The following is a 16,304-nucleotide window of genomic DNA, read 5'->3' on the forward strand; positions in this document are numbered from 1 at the left end:
GTAAAGGTAACCCCTGTGCAAGCACCGGGTCATGTCTGACCCATGGGGTGACGCCCTCTAGCGTTTTCATGGCAGACTCAATACGGGGTGGTTTGCCAGTGCCTTCCCCCAGTCATACCATTTACCCCCCAGCAAGCTGGGTACTCATTTTAACGGCCTTGGAAGGATGGAAGGCTGAGTCGACCTTGAGCCGGTTGCTGGGATCGAACTCCCAGCCTCATGGGCAGAGCTTCAGACTGCATGTCTGCTGCCTTACCACTCTGCGCCACAAGAGGCAATAATAAAATGAATACACAACTATAAAATAGTTAAAGGAATTAAGGGAATGTGAAAGACGTGGCAGAAACCTGTGGTTACATGGTTTGGACGGAAACATTCATCCTTGGGCTGATCCACTGTTTTCTTTGTGGCCTGAGTCAAGCGAATAACAATGGAGGGGGATATTCCTTTGTCAACATGATGGCAAATGTTGACTTCAGACTTCCTTCGCAGTGCTCCTGAATCAGACAACTGAATGGATTAAAGAACTGGTTCAGCCCCTGGGGCTTCATTCATTAGCCTGTTCCGAACTAGGCTGGCATCCCAGCATAGCAGCATGGGCCTCACAGCACTTAAGCGACTGCTTCATTCAAGTAGGAGCCTCGAACTTCACCTCCGACTTTGGCTGTAGACAGAACTCGATAGCTGAGGGAAATGAATACCCTAGCTTGTCTAGGAGGATTTTGACATTTTTTTTTAATCAAAGGAGAACTCCTTGGCTTTTCCTTCTGTATAGGAAACTCCACATTCAGCTGGGACTTTTGCTCTAGGTAGAAGTTGGTGGTAACTGGAGAACTTGGCTATGAAAACAGACAACACCTCCTGGGCTGATGCTTGGATATGATAATGAAATTGTAACTTTTGGCAAGGAGACAGTGAGCGTTCCAAGGCCCAATGGGTGGGAATGCACTCAGTCATGTGGTCACTGAACGGTGGAGCTGGTCATCTGCAGGCCTGCCCTCCTTCTCCGTGTCCCAGATCTTGGCCTCTGGTCAAGCCAGGGGTGGGCAAACTGTGGCCCTCCAGATGTCCATGGACTACAATTCCCATGAGCCCCTGCTAATGGATCACAGCATCTCTAAAAGGAGGCTGGAGTCCTCCCTCCCACGAAGTACTTGGTGTTTGGTCCAGCTTGGCTGCTGTTGGCAAGCGGATCCTGCCCTGGTTTTCCTCACTTAAAAAGAAATTGTATTGAAAGTTTTTAATACATAAAAGAAAAAAGAGAGTGACAAATAGAAAACTAGTAGTAGTCTTTTATTGACAGTCATAGAGCAGTAGTCATAGTACAGATATAGTACAAAAGTATCAAATTTACAAATAAGAACAATCTAATAGTATCATTCTGAAATATAACATTAAAATAGCATTAATAAGAAGCACTAAAATGTGTTTGAGATTTTATAAAATAACCTCTTAGTTCTAACTTATCAAAAGTTAAAGGGGGTTAATAGCCCATTTCCTTCTGATTACAGTAGCTAGCCAGACAAATCTAATGAGATCTGATGTAATAGTTTTATTCATGTCAGATAGAAGAAGTTGAAGTTGAAAAGAAAAAAAATGATAGGACAAAGAGAAAGAGAGAGGACATATCTAGAAAAGAAATGTAGAAGAATAAATATAAAAAACAGACTTATTAAACATATTACAATGCAATTCTTAAGTCAGGGGTAGTCAAACTGCGGCCCTCCAGATGTCCATGGACTACAATTCCCAGGAGCCCCCTGCCAGCAAACGCTGGCAGGGGGCTCCTGGGAATTGTAGTCCATGGACATCTGGAGGGCCGCAGTTTGACTACCCCTGTCTTAAGTTTTCCCCTGGGCATACCATATTTGTTGATTTAACTTGAACATTTTGTTACTGTAACTTCAACACTGACTATCATTAATTTTCTTTAATGGCCTCCCCACTTCTCATGCATCTTTTGGCTTTTTCCTGGCTTTCCTGGGATTTCTACCCCCCCTCCCCAAATCTTGCTTTATGACAATATTTTTTGAGACATCACAGCAAAGGTGGGGGAAGGGCTGCTGTGTGGATGGAGCAATCTGGATAATTCCCAGTCCCACTCACTTCAGTGCCAGTTTAGACACCACAGCCCCACCCCCATTTCATAGAATCATAGAGTTGGAAGGGGCCATATATAGGGGGAGCTCACCACCTCCTTTGGCAGCCAATTCTACTGCTGAACTACTCAGACTGCGAACATTTTTTGTTGCTATTTAGTCAGTACCGTTCTACATGTAGTTTAAAGTCATTACTATGGATCCTGCCCTCTGCTGCCAACAAGAACCACTCCCTGCCCTCCTCCAAGTGACAGCCTTTCAAAGGCAGCAATCATGACCCCTCTCAACCTCCTGTTCTCTAGGCTGAACATTCCCATGTCCCTCAGCCTTTCCTCATAAAGCTTGGTCCCCAGACCCTGGATCATCTTCATCACTGTCTTCTGAACCCTCTCAGTTCTGTCCAAGTCCTTTTTGAAGTAAGGCCTCCAGAACTGCACACTGGACTCCAGGTTGAGGCACCCAATTACACCACAAAATACTGGAAAAACTTATTGACTCACATATAAGCCGAGGGTGGTGTTTGGATAGTGGCTTTTACTCCTTCCCCCCCCCCTGTTTTAGGCAGGATTTCCCCCCCCCCTTTTCTTCCCGCCTTCCTCCTCCCTCCTCTTTCCCTCTGACCTCTCTTACCTTTATTCCTTCCTCTAGGGCAGTGGTCCCCAACCTGCGGGCTGCGGCCTAGTGCTGGGCCGTGAAGGCCATGGCGCCGGGCTGCGGCTCCCTCTCCCCGCCCCCCCCCGCAGTAAAAAACTTCCCAGGCCGTAAGCTTGCAGCCCGGGAAGCTTCTTACTGCGGGAGGGCGGGGAGAGGGAATCAGGGCTGCGCCGCGCACTGAGCATGCGCGGCCGGGCCGTGCATGTGCACATGCGCCATGTGTGGCCGAACTCGTACATGCGTGGCACTTTTGCGCATGCGCGCATGCGCGAAAGTGCAGCTCATGCACGGTTTCGGCCGCGCATGTGCTATGCGTGGGTGCAGCCACGCAGGCGCGTTGTGCAGGCGCGGCCTGGGCATGCGCGGTGCACGGACGGGCCAGTTGCCCTGCCGGTCCCCAGCCTCAGAAAGGTTGGGGACCACTGCTCTAGGGGCGTTTCCTCCTTCTGCTCTCTGCTCTCTCTCTGAGACAGAGGCTTCAGAGCTCCCTGCAGAGCTTCCTGCAACACGTGCTAGCCTTGTGCTAGCCTCCTTAAGGCAGTGAGGGGGGGGGGTGGAGACTGCTCTGTTCCTCCCAGGCGTGCTGCGTCTCAGCTGTTCCTGCCTCTGCTTCTTCAGGCAAGTATGCTTGTCTCCCACCCCCACCCTCCTGTCTTGTCTTTTTTTTTTAATACCTGCATATAAGCCGAGGGGGAATTTTTCATCTTAAAAAAAGGGCTGAAAAACTCGGCTTATCTGCAAGCATATACGGTAGATGTGATGCCTCTGTTGATACAGCCCAAGAATGCATTCTTTTTCTTTACTGCTGTATCATACTTTCTGCTCATATTTAGCTTACAGTCCACATGTTTCCCAAAATCTCATTCATACTCATACTCTCATTCAGCCTCTTGTGGCACAGAGTGGTAAGGCAGCAGACATGCAGTCTGAAAGCTCTGCCCATAAGGCTGGGAGTTCAATCCCAGCAACCGGCTCAAGGTCGACTCAGCCTTCCATCCTTCCAAGGCCGGTAAAATGAGTACCCAGCTTGCTGGGGGGTAAATGGTATGACTGGGGGAAGGCACTGGCAAACCACCCCGTATTGAGTCTGCCATGAAAACTCTAGAGGGCGTCACCCCAAGGGTCAGACATGACCTGGTGCTTGCACAGGGGATACCTTTACCTTTCCCTTACTAAGAAGTGTATCTCCCATCCAGTATGCATGCTTCTCATTTATGAGACCCAGATATAAAACTCCACACTTCTCCTTATTGAACTGCATCTTGTTCTCATTTGCCCCCTTTTCCAGCATGTTCAGATCTCGTTGAACTCTATATCTTCTGCAGTGTTTGCTACTCCTCCCAATTCGAGTCCCTCCACCCCCTCTTCCAGATCATTGATAAAAATGTTGAGAAGTACCGGACCCAGTATGGAGCCCCATTCCATCTCGCAGCTCTCCTCCCTCCAATCCGATGAAATACCATCGACAACTACCATAAAATCAGAGTCCAGTGGCACTTTTAAGATGAACAAAGATTTATTCAAGGCGTGAGCTTTCGAGTGCAAGCACCCGAACATTATAATGCTATATCATCTGTCTACCTGGTCCCCTGAATTTCGAGATTTATTTATATTTTTAAGTTACTCTATAGCCTTCTTCATTGCAGAGATTTTCCTTTCCTTTATGACTCTGCAATGAAATAATTTAAAATAATTTGGCTTGATAGAATGTTAATATATTTTAATGTGATCATTGTGGTTATTTTATTGGTCTGTATATGTTTTTCCCAAGTCTCTTGTGGCACAGAGTGGTAAGGCAGCAGACATGCAGTCTGAAGCTCTGCCCATGAGGCTGGGAGGTCGATCCCAGCAGCCAGCTCAAGGTTGACTCAGTCTTCCATCCTTCCGAGGTTGGTAAAATGAGTGCCCAGCTTGCTGGGGGGTAAACGATAATGACTGGGGAAGGGAATGGCAAGGTCACCCCGTATTGAGTCTGCCATGAAAAAATTGTATTGAAAGTTTTTAATACATAAAAGAAAAAAGAGACTGACAAATAGAAAACTAGTAGTAGTCTTTTATTGACAGTCATAGACCAGTAGTCATAGTACAGATACAGTACAAAAGTATCAAATTTACAAATAAGAACAATCTAATAGTATCATTCTAGAAAATGCTAGAGGGCGTCACCCCAAGGGTCAGACATGACTCGGTGCTTGCACAGGGGATACCTTTACCTTTACCTATGTTTTTCCCACCCAAGGCCTTTGAAGAATGTTGTTATTATTAGGGTCCAGAGACTTACTTTTAAAAAATAGAATCTGGGAATTGAGAGGGCCAATGTGTGGATGGGGACAATGACAGAATTGCTGCTTTAGAACCCCCTAGGAAAGCTCCTGTGTGGGGTCATGAGCAGGGGCTGCTGCAGGCAGGGAGAACTTGGGGGCAGCTGCCACGTGGAAGCCCTCCTGTTGCTGTGGCCTGAATCAGCAGCCGCAGAGCCAGTGGACAACTGTTGTTGCCACGTGGAAATCCCTTCCCGTTCTCTTGAAGTGCCGCTTGGGGACTGATCTAGACGGCCATCTGAAGAATGCTGAGGGAAGCAGATAAATGTTTTCATAAAACCAACGAAACATCTGTGGGGGGGGGGTTTGCACATTTCCCTAGAATTCCCTCATCTGTTTCTATATTTGCCTGCTCTGTGGCTAAGCCCTGGCAGCCTGACTGGCACTGGGGGCTGAGCCCTGGGACAAGGGGAGCCTTGCTCACAAAAGTGATGAGCAGGAATTAGACTTTGGATGTGTCACTTGGATGGAAGCCTGGCTCTTTATGAAGCCTTCCATCATTTTCTGTTTAATGACACCCACTGTCTGAATCACTAGCTGTTCCTTCGGCTCCCAAATGAAAGACAATGGAAGTAATTGCTGAGGAGGGAAGCAGAATGGGGAATTGGTAATTGAGGGTGTTTGGGAGGGAAGGAGCAAGCGCCTGGCTGAGACCCCTCCTGCCCAGCCCAGCCCAGCGGAGTCGGTTGTTTGGGCTAATTAGAAGGTCCCTGTTGCCCTCCGTCCGTCGCTTTAGGGCAGGGGTAGTCAAACTGCGGCCCTCCAGATGTCCATGGACTACAATTCCCAGGAGCCCCCTGCCAGCGAACGCTGGCAGGGGGCTCATGGGAATTGTAGTCCATGGACATCTGGAGGGCCGCAGTTTGACTACCCCTGCTTTAGGGCCTCTGCACTCTGCCTCCAGCCAAGCAGAGCATTAACACTTCGAAATTGTTCCCTTTCTCAGGAATATGGCCTTAAGTTTTAGAGGATTGGGAGGGGGGCAATCTGCTCCTTTTCCATTTCATATGCTGACTTCTCCATCACCACCACCACCATCAATTTGGTTAATTGCCACAATATGCAAATGACATGGACAGAATCATCAGTCTTAGTAAGGAAATTTGTGCGAGGAACGGGGAAGTGGTGTGGGTGTACAGACTGCCTGGCTTGTTCCTTGCGAGAAATAAATAAAATTGAAATGAGGATGTCAAGATGGAACCAGAGAACTTTGGAATGCAGCCCGGTCCCTTGTTCTTCACTCTGATGGTAAAAAAACTCTGCCTGGAGCTGGGCAGAGTTCTGGGCCTGATTCCCTCTTGCGCACAGCAGTCAGTTGTTGAATGAGGAGACACTTCCCTTGCCCCTTCCTAGGTGAGCAAGATGGCCGCACACTCGCCCAGGCCTGCAGTGAAGCAAAACCTCTGCCAGCCCCCTGCTGTATCTGCAGGGGCTTCCAAACACAGCGTTGTCATGAAGGCTTTGCAGCGTGGGAGTGATGTCAGCAGGCGACACATTCCTGCCATGCCCACCCCTGGACGTCACATGTCACCAGAAGTGACATCACCCAGACACTCCCACCAGAAGTGACAACACGAGGCCATTTCTACAGCACAGGCAGTGACGGCATGAAAATACTTTCAGGTGGTTTGTGAACTGAGCCATACCTGAACTCTGGGCTGGCTACCAGTTTGCTCTTCTTCACCAAAGAGAGCCTGCAGAAAGAGGGCCGGTACAGGCCTATGCTGCTCTGTCACCTCCCCTGCCATGCTAGAAGTGGCCCAGCAGCCTACTCCACTGTAGAGATGGGGCAGGCCTATGCCACTCAGTTGCCCTCCCACCCCCCGGCAGTTAAGTACCTCTCTGGACTCTAGTTGCTACCACATGTGAAGAGCTTTGGCCAACAAGGATTTGTATAGCCAGGGCCCCTCCCCACCCCCTTCCATGCTCATCATTGGCCATTTTGGGAGGATGGTCATATCACCCAATGATCTTTAAAAAAATAATATGCATATATCGAAAATTAATTAACTCCCACACAATCCACAAAACTCTTTATGGACTATTCCAAGACCCCAGGTTTTCACTAAACTGGTTGAGACAGCCTGATTTAAGGGCACTGGAGTTTAGATGGATACTTTGGCACCCCACACATCAAGTGCCAAAGCAAACTTTTGGTAGCCTTCAAACAAGGAAAGAGCAGAACCAGCTGTCCTTTTGATCCCACATGCTGGTTGCACCTGATCCATCACCATATTGTGACTGACCATCTCATATGCTGATAGATCTACCTGTATCAACAGCAAAGGATTGCCCTCAGGAAAGCCAGTTTGATGTAGTGGTTAGGAGCGCGGACTTCTAATCTGGCAAGCCAGGTTTGATTCTGCACTCCCCCACATGCAACCAGCTGGGTGACCTTGGGCTAGTCACAGCACTGATAAAGCTGTTCTGACTGAGTAGTGATATCAGGGCTCTCTTAGCCTCACCCACCCCACAGGGTGTCTGTTGTGGGGAGAGGAAAGGGAAGGCGACTGTAAGCCGCTTTGAGCCACCTTCGGGTAGGGAAAAGCGGCATATAAGAACCAACTCTTCTTCTTATCCTGTGGCAGCCAGAGAGCCCTTATCCATAAAGCCAGAAATGTTTCTGTCCCAGTCCAATTTGAAGCCAGAGCCACAAGGGCCAAGGGCACACCCAGTTTAACTTGTTGTGGCCCATTTGCTTTTTTTGTTGCTGCCAGCTGGTTTCCATCTTCCAAGGTAGAGAGGCCAAAGGAGACTGATTCAATTAATCATACATATTAATGGATATTGTATCTAACATTGTTAGATGATAAAATCATATATTATATTTTTGAAGTCCTTTTACTGTAAAACAATGAGATTACATTTATTTTTCTCATTATCAGAAGTTGCAAACTTGGTGATGAATCATGAATCATGAAATAATGATCAAGTAATGCTGACAGCCAGGACAGGCCAGGACAGACCTAATCTCATTAGGTCTCAAGGTTGGCCCTGATTAGTATTTGGATGGGGAATCAGCAAGAAAGGCCAGGGTCTCCATGCAGAGGCAGGCAAAGGTAAACTGTTTTTTGTCTTGAAAACCATATACGAAGTCAGTTACAACTTGGCCCTTGACAGCTCCAGTGCTCAGTATGAACTTTACTAGAACAGCAGTCCGCAACCTTCTGGCTGCCATGGACCACTGCGCCGGAGTGGGGGGAGACAGCAGCCCGGGGCCCCGCGCACACACGGCAGCCCCAGCTCAAACGCGCATGTGCGGACTGCCGCACGTGCGCGTTTACACTCCTGCCAGGCACAAACGTGCATGCGCGGCAGTCAGTGCATTTGCGGCAGTCCGCGCATGCCGGCGGCCGCGGCTCCCTCTCTCCGCCACTCCGGGCCACCAGCAAATCGGCCGCCGGAGTGGTCGATTAGCTTGCGGCCTGGCAAACTTCTCTTCCTCCCCCTCCCCAAAAACAAGAAGCTTGCCGGGCCACAAGTGAATCGGCCACTTTGGTGGCCGATTTTCTCACGGTCTGGCGAGCTTCTCACTTCGGGGGGGGGGGGGCGGGAAGAGGGAGCTGCGGCCCGGCGCGAGGCCTTCGCAACCCGGCACCGGGACGCGGCCTGCAGGTTGGGGACCACTGTACTAGAACACCAAGAATTTAAAGATCTGTTTTGTTCTAGTAAACTGAATGCTAGAGCAGGGGTAGTCAACCTGTGGTCCTCCAGATGTCCATGGACTACAATTCCCATGAGCCCCTGCCAGCATTTGCTGGCAGGGGCTCATGGGAATTGTAGTCCATGGACATCTGGAGGACCACAGGTTGACTACCCCTGTGCTAGAGCATACCTTGATCATTAATTCACAGTTTGACTAGTCAGCAGGCCAAAGTTTTTTGGCTGGTCAACTCTTCAACCCATCATGCTCATACAAGTCTCCACTAAGTGGACCAAGGGGTGTGGATTTGTGGAGGCAGCTATTCTGGCCTCAGATTTTGAAACCGAGCTGATAAAGCTTCCCATCCTGCATTTCTCATAAGATATGATTGCAAGGAAATAAGTCTTGCCACTTTAGGAGTTTTGAAAGAATGAGAAATTTTTACACAAAAGCTTAAGATATTTTTTTCACTCTGTAATTGAAATCAAGGCCACTAGAGTCTGATAGAGAATTTTATGTGGGAATTTAGTCAATTACTCCCAATAAACGTATTTTGTTGAAGAAAATCTCTTTATTGAAGATACAGTGATGTTAACATCTCCAAGGTCTCTGCTAAAACTGCCCTCTCAGAATCTGTTATTCTGTTTTAACCTCCAACTTACCCTGGCTGCTGTTTGGGCACGAAAACACTCCAGATGACACCCCCTGTTCAGGGGGAAAGACACAACCAGTGCCTGTAGTTACAAGGCCACTTTTAACCTCTCCTGCCCTCCAGCTTACCGTGTAACAGTTTGAGCATGAAATGTCCAGGCCGGAGATCAGAGACATAGCATTCCTGGGGGAGGCGGGGGGAGGCTTGCTAGGTAAGACCTTGTGGCAATAATGAAAGGAAAACAAATGGCAAGCACTACAATTCACACACCTATGTCCATCTTCTAACTCAAAGCCCTCTAACCCCTAGCCTAGCATAACAATTAACAAATCACTAGTAGCATGATGAAAGGCAAGGGACAGCATAATTAATGGCACAACATGATGAAAAGCAGAGCATCCTATAAGAGTTAGAATAATGAATGGCTCAACAGAAGGTTTTGGGCATGCCCTTGAAGCCGGCCTCATGTGGTTTTCCTCTGAATGCCTGTCCATGCACTTCTGGCCGCAGCCACTAGGGGGGCAGGGAAGCCCGAGCCTAGTAAGAGGGACTGGCTGACAAGCTCATAGGTCATGCAACATCTGGCTACCAGATGTGCTGTTCTTAGAGGACACAGCCTCTTTTTTTCTTTTTTCTTTTGTATCCGTGATGAAAATGGGTTGGAAGGTTGGAAGGTTAGGAATATTTCTACTTAGTAGCAGTTGTTACCGTTTAAAATGACTTGTTTGAAATAGGTTTGGAAATATGCCTTTTATTTATTTATTCATTCATTTATTCATTCATTCATTCATTCATTCATTCATTCATTCATTCATTCATTTATTTATTTATTTATTGCTTTTCAAAATTTGGTAGCCCCATGCTCATCTATAATGATCATCAATAAAGCCAGCACTGGAGCGAGACAAGTGTAGGGTTGTGGGTGGCAGCGTCTGAATCGGCCATTCCAGGCCGATTCGGACGCTGCCACGCACAACCCTAACGGTAACTGCCGGCCTGAAAGTCATTTTCTCCAGCTGCCTATCCTTCCTTCCTTCCCTTGCACCCAGCTCAGTTGGATGATCTTGCCAAGCAGTGGCTAGGGAGAGGCAGCAAGACAAAGCGGCCTTTCCTTTCCCTTTCCGCATTTCTCTCCCTTTCCGCCCACACTTTTCTTATTTATTTTCCTCTCCCTCTCCCTATTTTTTCCATGCCCCTCTCCCCCTTTATTTTCTAGTCTCAGTGTCAACTCTTTTTGTCTACCTCACTTGGCAACAAAATGTACTTAATACTAGCATAGTGGCCAAACTTTGTTAATATGAAAAGAGGAGGGGAAATTAATATTTCCCCATGATGTAGCCAAGTAGCAAAAGGATGCTCCCCACTCCCTCCCTGGCCGCCATATATCCTTCCAGTGCATGCTAATGGAACATTATTAGTTTTAGTGGTTATACCTGTGAAGCAGAAGTTAGATTTCTCATTTCAGGCACTGGGTTATCAGTATAATTGTATTGGTGGATGATCCAATAGCCCTTTCCTATAGGCTATTTTCCTATATGCCAAATGATGTAATCTTTTAAATACAATTAACAATTAGATTTATAACAAATACCAAAACCAGTTTTGCTCCCCAATGGAGACCGAAAGCTGCCTTGTTCTCCTTTCCCCCATTTTACCCTCACAACCGTCCTTTGGGGCTATCCTGGACAGCGTGCTTAGCCATGGTTAAAATGAATAAGTTTAATTTCTTATTTCAAGTTTGACCTTTGCAAGTAAAAGATACTATAATACACAAATGGCAAAGTGATGTAAATAAATTCGTTTGAGACAACAAGGAACCCAGGATTGCTTTTAAAATCTTACAAGATGAAAAAAAAAGAGGAGGGCAAGGAGGTCCTAATTTAATTTTCAGCCCCGGTATTGATAGCACTATCTGTTTGGATCGAAGACTCGAGAGATTTGATTCTTGAAAAGCGGGTTGGCAGAAAGGTTTCTACAGTGCTCTCTGTCTTCTCCTGGTGAGAAGAAGAAACCAAATCTAAATCCGAATCTCTTGACAACAAATATGATGTACATGTGGAATAGATACAAACTAAAACTTTTGGGTACCTCATTCCAGCTGAAATCTCCTATTGAAGCATATTTTTCCAGACCTAAAATATAAGGACTTCGTAACTCACACTGGTACACTGAAAGGCCCTTCCCTTCCTCAAATACACCCTTCCCAGGCTCTACCTGCACCTTTCCCCATCAGAGAGACCGGGGGGCTATAACTTCAGTAAATCTATAAACAGACAAGCCTGGACAGAGAGGCCCATTCTTTCATTGCTCTAGACTAGATTCATGGTGAAAGTCAACAAAGACATCAGTTTTATTAGAGCATTGGGTTTGGATCAGGGCCATGGGGATGTTGGCCTCTGCAGTCTTGTTTAAGGCAAGTGAGCAGCAAAGTTGCCTGCAGAATCCCCCTCGGTGGGCACCCAAGTTGGCTTTCGATTTCCCACAAGATTAGGCTGTGCCATTCTGCCCCCCTCTGCCCCTCCCCCCAGCATTTCAGAACTAGCAGTAACTAATAGCCAGAGCAATTATGAATTTGTCTATTCCTTTGTTCAGTTTGATACACATTGGTCGCCTCCGTGTCTTATGGCAGGGAGACAAATGTGCTATGATATTCTTTGTGGCTTTAGATGGAATCCTGGCAACAGAGCAGAAGAGAACTAACCAGCCTCCTCCATTTTGGTTACAGCATCTCCATTTCCTGAAGACTTCTCAATCCTCACCACTGTAAAAGCCAAGAAAGGAACCCAGGCCTTCTTGGTCTCCATTTACAATGAACAAGGCATCCAGCAGGTGGGTGTGGAGATGGGCAGGTCACCGGTGTTCCTCTATGAAGACCACACAGGGAAGCCGAGCCCAGAGGACTACCCTCTCTTCCGAGGCATCAACCTCTCCGATGGCAAGTACGTGTGTCCCTGTTAGGGGAGCAGGGTGGGCCGGGTGGGCGGGCTGTGAATCAAAGCAGCAAGCCCAGCAGTACTAGGCAGGAGAGGACACAGGGACGGCAAAGCCGTGGCTGATTGGTCCAGGGCCAACAGTAGCCAACGGTGGCACTCTGATTAGGAAGGAGGCTTTCTCATGGTTGCCTCTGCCCAGCCACTAGGCAGGCAATCAAAGGCAGGCTGCCCTTGAACAAGGACTGCACGACCACTGTGGCTGCATGGGAACCTGGGTTCTGCCGGTTATTTATTTAGGAGATTTGCCTGCCTTTCTGCATAGGGGAGCACCAACGATGGCAAATCCAGGGAATTTGTTTCTTTCACTTATTTTATTTGTAATACAGCTCCAAGCCAGATGCAGGCACACTTAATAACCCAGAACAACATTAAAATTATTACCAATTATTACAAGCCAATAAGTCCTCATAAAAATCGAGAATTTACAATAATATTTTAAAAAATTAATTTACCAATATTTATAACTCGTTTCTATGTTTTGGTGTAACTTGTAAGCTATTGCACAGGGGTAGTCAAACTGCGGCCCTCCAGATGTCCATGGACTACAATTCCCAGAAGCCCCTGCCAGCGAATGCTGGCAGGGGATTCTGGGAATTGTAGTCCATGGACATCTGGAGGGCCGCAGTTTGACTACCCCTGCTATAGCACAATATTTGGCAACCTATTTAGAGACCTGTTTTCTCCTGAAAGGAGCATCTTGATTTTTCCTCAAGATAGAATTGGGATACAATCAAATGCTGATTTTAAATTGACATACGCAGCAAATAACGAGACCGAACCCTTAGCACTGTACTTCTCGATAAGATGTTGGAGGGTAAGGCAATACTCAGCTGTGGATCTACTTTCCCTAAAACTTGCTTGTTCCTGAGCCAACACCTTCTCCTGATCAAGCCAGATAGCAAATTTATGAAGTAGATTCCTGGCATAAAATTTACAATTAATACTAAACAGAATAATAGTCCTGTAATTTGAAGGATCATTTTGCTTACCCTTCTTACAGAATGGAACCACAACCGACATTCCCCAGTCATCTGTAACCATGAGCGTCTAAATAAAAGGGGCAAGGAGTCCTGGGAGGAGTTGGTGTTAAGGGTTATGGGCCAATCAGGTCCATCATTGGCACCTTTACGCCTCTGATAAGCCGTCTACCCACTGGCTGCCCAATCAGATTAGAATTCCCGCCCCTAACTGTTTTCCCACAATTTTGCCACTTCGCAGTCTCTGGCCCCTTAGACACCTCTCCTGAGGTGAGTGAGCTGCCAGGGGTGCATGGGAGCTCTTTGGCTTTGCCCTCCTTAGGCAATAGCTCCTGCCTACAGAGCTTAGGGAAGCCAGTCTGTGTCTTCTGTGAGGGGGAGCGCCCAGCCCACCATCACCCCAACCTCTGCCTTCCCCTTTTTACAGACCCTGGGGCACACCAGCCACTAGGCTGTACCTCTCACCCGCCTGACATGGAGGCTGCCAGCACGTGCCTCCACGTCGTCTCCCACCGAATTTGAGGCATGCCTGCAGGCTGAGAAAAACCCGACAGCCCTGAACTAAACTGCAAACAGAGGGGAGGGCCAGGGTGGAACGCCAGGGAGAGGGCAGGCCCCCCTAGAATTACAGCTCTAGACTAAAGAGATCAGGTCCCCTAGAGAAAATGGGTATTTTGAAGGGTGAACTTTCTGGTACTGTAATTGGGGATGCCAGCCTGCCACTTACCTAGCCATCCTCGGCACAGTTCAGGGTGAGCGTCAGGCAGCTTGCAAACGTTTTCCACCTGCAGGCTGGGTTGCCCTTGGTGTTTGTTTCCTTGCTTGTGACTGATGGGGCTCGCAGACAGATGGGGGAGGCTACTATTTCCGCTCCGTGCTGCCCAGAACATCCCTGGAGACCCAGCCCTTCCTGCAGGCCGTTCTGCCCAATTTCCTTCCGTTACAGAGGAAAGAGAAGAGCGCTTCCTATCCTTGCCTTGGGAGCTTGCTGGCATCACATGGAGAATGACCCATGGCTTAGTGGTAAATGAGGCTGAAGTCTGTCACAGGATTATTTTGGGGTGCATCCTTTCCCCAGTGTCTTCCTGGTTCTAGGGCAGGGATGGCCAAACTGTGACTCTCCAGATGAACAAGCACTACAATTTCCATGAGCCCCTGCCAGCCCCTGCCAACAGTTAAAGAACGGTGACATCTAAACTGGAGAGCTCTCTTAGCTCCACCTCTCTCACAGGGTTTGTTATGGAGAGAGGAAGGCGTTCTCCCTCTCTATCCCCCCCCCCCCAGAAACCAGCCTGCTTCCCACTTGCACCCCCCCTCCAAACCTTCTCCAACCAAGCTCACCTGCAATGCAGCTAATGTGGCCAGGCCCAGGCCCCCTTTCTCCACACAAAATGTTGCAATGACCTCCAAGAAGGGGAACCTTGGCAGCCACACGCTGCCCTGCTGTCCCCCTCTCTGAAAAATCCCTCCCCACCCTCTACCACACAGCCCCCTCAAAGCCAGCAACCATTCCCATCCATCCTTACCTACTACATTTTCTTCATACCCACGTCACCACTACCACTCCTCCTTTGCCACTATACCACCACAATGCCCACAAGCAAAACACCCCTTCATCCCCATGCCCTTGCATGCGGGACAGCTCTCCTCTTCCTCTTCCCACCCCCAAGCTCTACCACCCGTTGAATTCCTGAATATAATGGGCTTTACCCCTAGTGAGGAATATATCTGAGGAATGCCGCCTTTTGCCCTATGCCCCCCGTAGGGCTTTATGCTCTGTGGGTACTAATCTTCTGGTCGTTCCCAGCGCCAGGGAAGCATGCCTGGCTTCAACCATGGCCAGGGCCTTTTCAGTCCTGATCCCCACCTGGTGGAATGAGCTCCTGGAAGAGCTGCAGACCCTGCGGGACCCGGCTGCTTTAGGATGCTTAGGGCTCATCCTGCGTTGAGCAGGGGGTTGGACTAGATGGCCTGTATGGCCCCTTCCAAGTCTGTGATTCTGTGATTCTATGATCTGATGGGCCCCCTGGTGCTAAGAGGGTCAGTATTTAGCATTGTCATCCATTCGCCCTCTTCCTACTCCTCTACATAGATTTGGGGGGGTTAGTGGTTTGAAGATTGCCATGGTTTTCAAGGAGTCTGTTTTATTGTATGTACTAGAAAATAAGCCCGCTGTGGGAGAAATACAGTGGGCGCTAGCTGGGGCACTCAGTGTGGTGGGGAGGCTTACCATGGCAAGGTTTGGCGGGTGCGTCCGGGTCAGGCGGCAGTGACGGTGGAGGCAGGGTTGCTGGTGGCGGCGGGTGGCACCGTGGCCTGCTGGCAGCTGCGCGGGCCGGGGCCAGGGCCGAGGTGAGAAGTAACGGGCTGCTGGTGGAGGTGGTGACGATGACGACGCTGCAGCCGCCAGTGCTAGCGCAGCTGGCCCCCAACTGCGGGAAAGCGGGCGGGCTTGCGCTGGGCGCGGCCGCCCCCGAGGTGTCCATGGTCGCCGTGCGCAGTTGGCGGGCCGAAGGAGAAGGGCCGTGCTGCGGTGGCCGAAAGTGGTGCTCGGCAAGGGAGGACCCGCTGCAGGCTGGGCAGCGGCCTCCGCCGTGTCGTGCCCCAGCCGCGCACAGGCTGCTCAGAGCGCACACGGGCGGGCGGCGGACTGGAAGTGAGCGTGCGGGTCGGGGCAGCGCTGGAACTCCTGAGCACGCGGCTGGGGCGCGGGGAAAGGTGCCGGGCCGCCCCGAGGAGAGGCGGCCGCCGTCGAAACTCACCTCAGCAGTGGGCAGGTTGATCTCTCCCGTCTTCTCCACCCTGCCCCTTGCCCAACACAGTGGGTCCCTCTTGGGCGGGCAGGGGGAGGCGGCAACATTGATCGGCGGAATGGAGGCCGGTGGCCGCTCCAGCGGCCGGGAGAAGGCAGAGTAGTTTCCCTGGACCGAGGATGATGGCTGTCAGCTCTCCCGGCCGCAGGAGC

The 16,304-nt window shown here is 49.3% G+C and overlaps 1 protein-coding gene across 1 annotated transcript in view; it reads left to right on the forward strand.

The window, feature by feature from the left end:
• The window catches only part of COL5A1 (collagen type V alpha 1 chain), a 263,653-nt gene that overhangs the window by 55,101 nt on the left and 192,248 nt on the right, over positions 1 to 16,304 (forward strand). The window contains exon 3 of the mRNA XM_077306664.1: positions 12,095 to 12,308. Within this exon, the coding sequence (XP_077162779.1) occupies positions 12,095 to 12,308 (214 nt within the window). The remainder of the gene's footprint in view (positions 1 to 12,094; positions 12,309 to 16,304) is intronic.

The sequence above is a fragment of the Paroedura picta genome, chromosome 12, assembly GCF_049243985.1.
Source record: "Paroedura picta isolate Pp20150507F chromosome 12, Ppicta_v3.0, whole genome shotgun sequence".
Taxonomy (NCBI): domain Eukaryota; kingdom Metazoa; phylum Chordata; class Lepidosauria; order Squamata; family Gekkonidae; genus Paroedura; species Paroedura picta.